The sequence below is a fragment of the Strongylocentrotus purpuratus genome, unplaced genomic scaffold, assembly GCF_000002235.5.
Source record: "Strongylocentrotus purpuratus isolate Spur 01 unplaced genomic scaffold, Spur_5.0 spur5_scaffold_4, whole genome shotgun sequence".
NCBI classification, from domain to species: Eukaryota; Metazoa; Echinodermata; class Echinoidea; order Camarodonta; family Strongylocentrotidae; genus Strongylocentrotus; species Strongylocentrotus purpuratus.
This window is the reverse complement of record NW_022145610.1, coordinates 24,798,305-24,806,571: the sequence shown is the minus strand read 5'-3', so window position 1 is coordinate 24,806,571 and position 8,267 is coordinate 24,798,305. Positions and strand designations below refer to the sequence as shown.

General features: G+C 39.0%; 1 protein-coding gene across 1 annotated transcript; it reads right to left on the bottom strand.

Moving 5' to 3' along the window:
* Positions 1-4,048: 4,048 nt before the first annotated feature.
* Positions 4,049-5,194, bottom strand: LOC115929092 (adenosine receptor A2b-like). The gene has a single exon (XM_030997257.1). It carries the CDS (start codon positions 5,192-5,194, stop codon positions 4,049-4,051), a length of 1,146 nt encoding a protein of 381 aa, XP_030853117.1.
* Positions 5,195-8,267: the final 3,073 nt, after the last annotated feature.

The window sequence follows — 8,267 nt, the reverse complement described above, 5'->3', positions numbered from 1 at the left end:
TAATTTAATCAATTTCCTTTCTTTTCTCCTAACAAAGTTAGTATGATATCAGTGAAATATAGCCTTGATTAATTGTGCTTGATTGAACCATTGAAATACATTATTTTAATTACAATGTCGAACTGTTTGTTTGCTTTCAAGAGCTAAGATGGCAACACAATAAGGAAGTATTCATAAAAGCAAGCACAAATGCTGACAATAATCTAAACCTTTCAAGTTTCAGTTTCATATCTATAGGCGATGCAAAAGTTGGTGGCTTATGTCTGATTTGAGCAGCTATCCAGTATATTTCTAGTACAGCGTGGTATAATTTTCTTCTCTTTATACAATCTTGTCAAACAATTGTTTCCCGAGCTCGAAGAATACTGACGGAGTGAAGACATTCGCATACATGCTTTCTATCTGTCTCTTTTATCTGTCGCTTCCACAAGGGGAAGATATGCAGCAAAATCAATATATTCCCAAAACAGCCGGGTGACATTATGAGACTGAAATAACGATTTTGCAGAAGAAAGCGGATACGGTTGTAATTCATACGTTAGATAGGTGAATGTGAAGGATAGTCCTATATTTTAGCTGGTAGAAAGATTCGAGATCCTCATTAGGGAATACGTTAAAATACTCTTCTTCGGTCAAATAACCTTCCGGTGTATCCACAATGGGTTCATTTTTATTTCTCGAGTTTTTTTTTTAATGCTTGACACAATCGAAGAAAAAGAACGATTTTTTTTTTATGAGTATCGCAACTGGTTTGTGATTGGACGATTGTCCCATTGACTGACGTAACCGATGCATACGAGAAGTCCGGATTCCTATATGAATATTTCAAGTTAATACGTAAGCGAAAACAAACGACCGCCTGCTGGAGGGGGGGGGGGGGGATTCTGTGAAATAAGTTAACACCTTTCCTCTGAAACGGTGCACAGTTATGGTATATTTTGTGCTAGGCCCATTGCAAATTGCAACTTGAAAGGCCAATTCACATTAGCGCGAATTCTATAACCATCCACGAATACATCAAATTATTTATTTGTATAAATTCAATAAGAAAACTACTGATACATCACAGTATTCACGCCAGACGTGCCTAATTGTCAAGATATAATTATCATTTCACAATGTGCTAATGCCCTTCTGCGACGAGTGTAGAACTATCAATTATGAGGAAACATCTTTCTCTTCGTGCCGCAACAATTCAGAATCGCCGGTGGAACACTTTATAGTACAATATTATTACTCACGACAATTCAAGCAAATATAATTTTAGAAAATCTATTCGCGTAAAATTGCCAATCGTATAGAATCTTTGATTGTCCACCCTGGGAACACATTATCTTATTGAGTATATACTTGACAAATAGAATCAACTGTAGATCTATAAATAGTTTGGTTTAAAAATGCCACCATGTCAAGCAGTAGAAAATACGCTCAAACATTTACACACGTCAAAATCAATACACGTTTAATTGAATTTCGTGCATTGTGAGAACATTGTTACCCTCTGTTTCACTTGAATGTGTCAAATATAAGCTATGATTTCAAAATATTCGAATTAGATGAACAATTAGAAGTATAAAATGATATGATTCATTAAAAAAATCTACATTTATAAAGTGTAATCGAAAGTAATTATCATTCATAGTTGGATAATATTTTGTCGTTGGAAAGTATTAAGTAGTAGGATAGTGATGGTTATTTTACCTGACAGCTAAGAAAGCAATAAATGCTTGTTAGTAAGGCAACCAGAAGACCGACGGCTTAAGGTCCTCTCTGAGGGACCTGGTAATAGGGTAATGAGGATTAATGCCTTACCAAAGGGTACTAGCGCATCGACTTGCTTTCGAACCCAGGTCACCGGATAACGAGACCAATGCTCTACCGACTGAGCCATCGCGCCTCCATAATAGTCTTCGGTCGTCGGATTGTACCATGTCGTTGAATGGTTACATATTATGGCTGGATATAATTTAATTATTGGATAGTATTCTGTCTTTGGAAAGTACCTTGTCGTTCGATATTGCCCTGTCGCTGGACAGTAATAAACCGTTGGATAGTATTATGTCGTTAGATAGTACCCTGTCGTCGAATAGTCGCCTATCGCTGGATAGTAAGCAAATAACTACCGTTGGTGAAGGTGATGGGACAAACTATCACTTCCGAGGCGATCAGGATGTAGCTATCTTTCCGAAGCGAAGCTGAGGAAAGATAGCGTATACATTCTGATCGACGAGGAAGTGATAGTTTGCCATCGCCTGAAACCAAAAGGTGACTTATTTGCTTTATATTCCACATCTAAAAACAATATAACTACAACAAGAAAAGGACGTGTAGGCATCTACATGAAAGACACCAGGCCCAAATTCACACCAAAAAGGTTAAAAGATTAACCCAACCCCTTGAGGTTACGGTGCGCGCATGTGTTTGCTTTAATTGCGCTCATTGGTAATGCGCGCTTAATTACGCCTATTTTAGTGCGCTTTTGGATAATCTTCAGTGAAAGTGCGTTGCCCTTTGTAGATAGTACCTCTATCTTTAGTAAAAGATTTACTTATGACCAATCGTAGTACAAGATTCTTAGTATGTGGAATATAATATATATTAAATCATTGGATAGTACGCTGCAGTTGGATTTCGTAGTACCGAGACGTTGGATAGTAGCCTGTCGTTGGGTAGTACCCAGTCGTTAGATAGTACCATGTCGTTGGATAGTCCCCTTTCGGTTAGTATAACCCAGTCATTGGATAGTACCCTGTCGTTGAATAGTAATCTGTCGTTGAATAGTACCCTGTCGTTAGATAGTTCCCCGTCGTTTAGTAGTATCCTGTCGATGGATAGTACGCTGCGGTTGGATAAACACGTAGTACCCAGTCGTAGGACAGTAGCCTGTCGTTGGATAGTACCCAGTCGTTAGATAGTACTATGTCGTTGGATAGTCCCCTTTCGATTAATATAACCTAGTCATTGGATAGTATCCTATCGTTGGATAGTATCCTATCGTTGGATAGTAATCTGTCGTTGAATAGTACCCTGCAGTTGGATAATTCCCTGTCGTTTGGTAGTATCCTGCCGTTGGATAGTACACTGCGGTTGGATATACATTTAGTACCCAGTCGTAGGATAGTAGCCTGTCGTTGGATAGTACCCATTCGCTAAATAGCATTCTGTCGTTGGATAGTTCCCTGTCGTTTGGTAGTATCCTGTCGTTGCAGTAGTACATTGTGGTTGGATATAGTACCCAGTCGTTGGATAGTAGCCTGTCGTTAGATAGTACCTATTCGTTAGATAGTACTATGTCGTTGGATAGTCCCCTTTCAATGGATATAACCCAGTCATTGGATAGTGCCCTGTCGCTAAATAGCATTCTGTCGTTGGATAGTTCCCTGACGTTTGGTAGTATCCTGTCGTTGCAGTAGTACATTGCGGTTGGATATAGTACAGTCGTTGGATAGTAGCCTGCAGATAGTACCCAGTCGTTAGATAGTACTTTGTCGTTGGATAGTCCCATTTCGATGGATAGAACCCAGTCATCGGATGTAGTACCCAGTCATTGGGTAGTATAATGTTGTTGGATAATATCATGCAGTTAGATAGTATCCTCTCGATGGATATCTTTGATAATACCATGTTGGCAATCGTTGTCTCCTTTTCTTATGAAAAAGCTTCATCAAGCCAAATGAATCTTCCCTGTACGAAGCTATTTTATACAAAGGGTGAATAGAACCAAACGTAACAGCGGTGAGCACGGGACTGCGATTGGGTATGTTTAATGACTGAACCGTATTTATCCTGTTGCACCTGAGTTTTTCCCAACATACTGAATTATATCGTTCGACAAATAAAATGGAGGTTTGTTGTTTCAGCACATATTGACAATAATATTTCTGTGTATACTTCAACATCCTTTGAGGAACAGCAGTGGTCTCTTGAGTTTTCAAACGAGTGAAAACAGCTTGAAGACGCGCAGCACTTATAATGCGCGAGTTAAAAGAAAGTTAAATTTGAAGAAGGAAAAAATAAGTGATTTTCGTAGTCCAGATTATTCTCGTTGTCAAAATGAAATCTTGAGGGATTTTTTGAAAGATCTGCGAAATTCCTGATAGCGAAAGGCATAAATGACTGGGTTAGCAGCTGAACTTATGAATGGTAGCATATTGGACGCAGCTTGCAGAATGGCGATTGTGGGGCTATGAAGCGGTTCAGTCCGACTACTGTTGATGAATGTAAATGTTATGTGCACGCTGTACGCAGGTAGCCAAAAGACAAGGAACGTACCCAGCACTATGGCAGATGTTTTAGTGGCCTTCAACTCGGCTATGGTTGGCCCGCGACGAATCCTGGCAACAGGCGCTTGTAGTTCCTGAGGTCGGTTGATGCCATCGTGCATCGAACCGACGGATAATTGTCCAGCCGCGTTGGCATCGCCACCACTTGCGATGAATTCTTGCGGCATCGCGTCGACTCGACTTGCTTGAAGACGCGCAGCACTTATGATGCGCGTGTAGATACCAATCATGATGCATAGAGGGGCTATGACGCACAGACCAAACTGAAAACAAAGCAATGATGGTGTCCAGACCTGGTCGGTAAAGCAGTAAGGTAAAGGAATATTAGGATGTTTTCTCCTCCATCCAATGTAAGGGAGGGTATTGAATGAAAGAACGAACACCCATATTACGGCAATAACGGCAAATATCCTCCGTTGAGTTACGATCTGGGGATACTGTAAAGAATAGAAAACGGCGATGTACTGGTCCGTGGCGATGACAAGAACATGTAGTATTGACGTCATTGAAGGTACCAACAGGATAGTAATCATGGACAAACAGTAATAGAGGCTTTCCTTCAGAGAATCAACAAAAATAGCCGTGTAATAGACGGGTGTCATAGAAAACCCCACAAGCATATCCGTAGCTGCCATGCTACCTACGACGTAGTAGAAGACTCGCTCTCGGAGCTGAAAACTTGTGTAGACAGCGACGATCACCAAGGTGTTCCCGATGATCACGAATAACGACAACGGAAGAAGTACGACGAATATTAGAATGAAGAATAACGTTAGGTCAGGTGTTTCTTGTGAAAAAGCCGTTTCGGCTGTTGAGTTGATAGCGTCCAAGAGGACGTTCTTCGTTTCTTCATCCCGCAACGAAACCGTCGACGGATACGGCGTTGAAAGCGACTGCGACATAAACGCCATGATCACTTGATGCTCTGACGCTTCAGTGAATTCTTAAACCGAGCTAAAAAAAATGTATATGGCTCGCTTTTTTTAATGTACAAAATGTCACATACAAGGAATAGTACGATACTGTGATCTTGATGAATGAATCCCTAGTCCTTACACAGATCAACTGGTGGGGATGACAAACCTATCATTGCAAATCTTGCGACCCGTTTTTATTGAAAGCTACATTCTCCAAAAGAACCTAGTTTATGATGACTGTTACAGTCTTATTGTATTTCACATCCAAACGTAGTTAAAACTGAAAACTCATTACCATTAGAGCAGTCGCAATCCAATCTGTTTTCCAAGGCTTGAAGAATCTAAAAGAATTCGGAATACAGCAAAGGAGAATCTCGTTATAATCACTGTTGTAATTAGTGACCTCGTCGCAGAAAAGTTAATGGAAAAGCTAACGTTCCTATTGTGATACCATGTTTTTGGAAGAAAAGAGGAATTACTTCGCTCGGATGCAAAATATAATGATCAACCTTGTGTGTAGCTGCAAAGCTATTAGTATAAAGAAGTTTATTTTTCTTCTATTTTTGATAAAAAAAGATGCGAGATTCTTTCGAGAACAAAAAAATACTTGATTTTCTGTTTTTAATTGTGAACGCCAAATGATGATGAATTATGATGAATATGATGATGATGAAAATGATGATAATAATGATGATTATAATAATGAATAACTAATAATGATAATAATGAATAAATCGTCCCTATTTTCACGAAGTGACGGTAGTCAAAGAAAATCGCATACAATTTGAATGCGGATTGTCCTCACTACCGTCACTTCGTGAAAACAGGAACGAAATAATAATGATATGACTGATTATAATAATATGACTGATAATAATGATATGACTGATAATAATGATACTCCTACTACTACTTCAACTACTTCTACAACTACTACTACTAATTACTACTCCTCCTACTACTACTACTACTACTACTACCACTACTACTACTACTGCTGCTGCTGCTGCTGCTGCTGCTGTTGATGCTACTCCTATACTACTTCTACTACTACTACTACTACTACTACTACTTCTCCTACTACTTCTACTTCTACTTCTATTTCTGCTACTTCTACTAGGCCTACTTCTTCTGCTTCTATTACTTCTACTACTTCTAATACTACTACTTCATAGCGCGCAGGATTGTGCGATAAAGGGAGCTGAAACCAGGCGCGACCTAACCGTCCCATTTTCCCCATTTTTTTTCTTCATCCCCCCCCCCATTTTTTTTTTTTTTGGGGGGGGGGGCGGGGGCGGGAGGGGGAACACTCTAGGGGCCATCTAAAAAGATTTTCGACAACTTAGGCTTTGAAAAGTAGCTACGCTTCCTACCTTCATATGCCCCCCCCCCGAAGCTACACTATTTCTCCTTTAATTCATGCAATTCAATTCAAATGTTAGTGATTAAAATCCAAACAAATAGGATCATTCTCAACATCTAGTTTATAAAATTGGATAACAGATTTCAAAATTATAGTGTAACATAGATAATTGAGTGTCGACGTAAAGATGACAATAACCAGGAATGACAAAAATTAACTTACTACTGAATGCCTCTTGTGGAATATAATACAGGAATAAAACTACGTGATATTTCTTGACATGTCAATGTCACAGAAAGAGGATTGCAAATTTTCATTTTTAGAAATATTCGAAACAGTCTTCTTTGGAAATATCAAGAATTTAGCTTTGTTTTAGCATATTTTAAGTACAGAAGCAAATTTAAGCATAGGCCTATTTAGAGTTATTATTTTACATAAACATAACGTAGGCCTTACCAATATAATAGAGTTTATATAATATTAGGGATCATTATCAATCGAAAGCAAGTTTTATTATCCGAGGGAGCGTAGCGACCGAGCGAAAAAAATTACCTATGTGAAATTGAAATGTGTGATCAAATATAATGTGACACACAACGAACAATCACAGTCTAAATATTTTTTCGTTATTATTGACTCTAACTCTAAGTATCTAGGCAGGCTAAATAATACCGCGCTGGTGAACGGATGTTATACCATTTTCTTTGATGACACGACTTATTATGTCTGGAAGGGCAATGCGCTAGCTAGTAGCTACTCACAATTTAAAAAAAAAATCTTTGGTCTCTAAGGAGCATTACTCTTTCTATTTATTTTCTTTCTTTTGTGACTACTGACTGATATGGCCTTATTAACCCAGAGTAGCAGCATCATAATACTGTTCTCCCTGAGGACCCTGCATTCGTGTTATTTCCCCTGTTTTAGCCTGGCTACCGTGAAAAGACGCTCAGCATTCAAGGAATAATCTCATTATCTTATTACTTCGCATGCGTGGAACGTGGCATAACCACTGACCTCTGTGTAGAGGTCAGTGGGCATAACTATGTAGATTAATGTCTACATGCAGTCTTGCTAAAGGGATTCGAACCCCGGACCGTGTGCTACAATTTTACAAAGTCCGATTGACTGATCAGCTATAGTCCACAACCCCTCTTCAAAACTCTTTCATCACTAAGAAAAACAACAGCAACAATGACAACGAAAGTAACAATATTTCGTCTCATATTCCAATTCTGATTTAATTTGTCAAGCTTTAATACTACTACTAGGTCGAGCGTACTCGCACTGATTTGACAAGCTTTTTCCATTCAGTTCTATTCTCCATAATCTTTGGGAGCTCCTGCCTTGGTAGACAGGTGTTAATAAGGTGTTAATACTATTGATAACAAATAGACCAAGGTTGAAGCCATAATGATGGAGGTGCATTTATGTTTCGGATTAAGGACATCTTCCCTGGAAGATATCATTTTGTATGAATCCTGAATGTGTAATTTGATGACTTAGGTTCCTCCCATCTTCCTGTTTTTTTATTTGTTGATCTTGCTTGTGCACCACTAAAGGGAATTCTTTAAAGAGATAAGTAATCATTTTCTTCTTAAAGACATATCGCATTGCAATGACCTTCGCTCCTTTCCATCCCGCCCTTTCACTGTTCTCTCTCTCTCTCTCTCTCTCTCTCTCTCTCTCCCTCTCTCTCTCTTTCTC

Bases quoted from the DNA above. Each gene is read 5' to 3' on its own strand.
- LOC115929092 (XM_030997257.1), bottom strand. From the start codon at position 5,194: ATGGCGTTTATGTCGCAGTCGCTTTCAACGCCGTATCCGTCGACGGTT.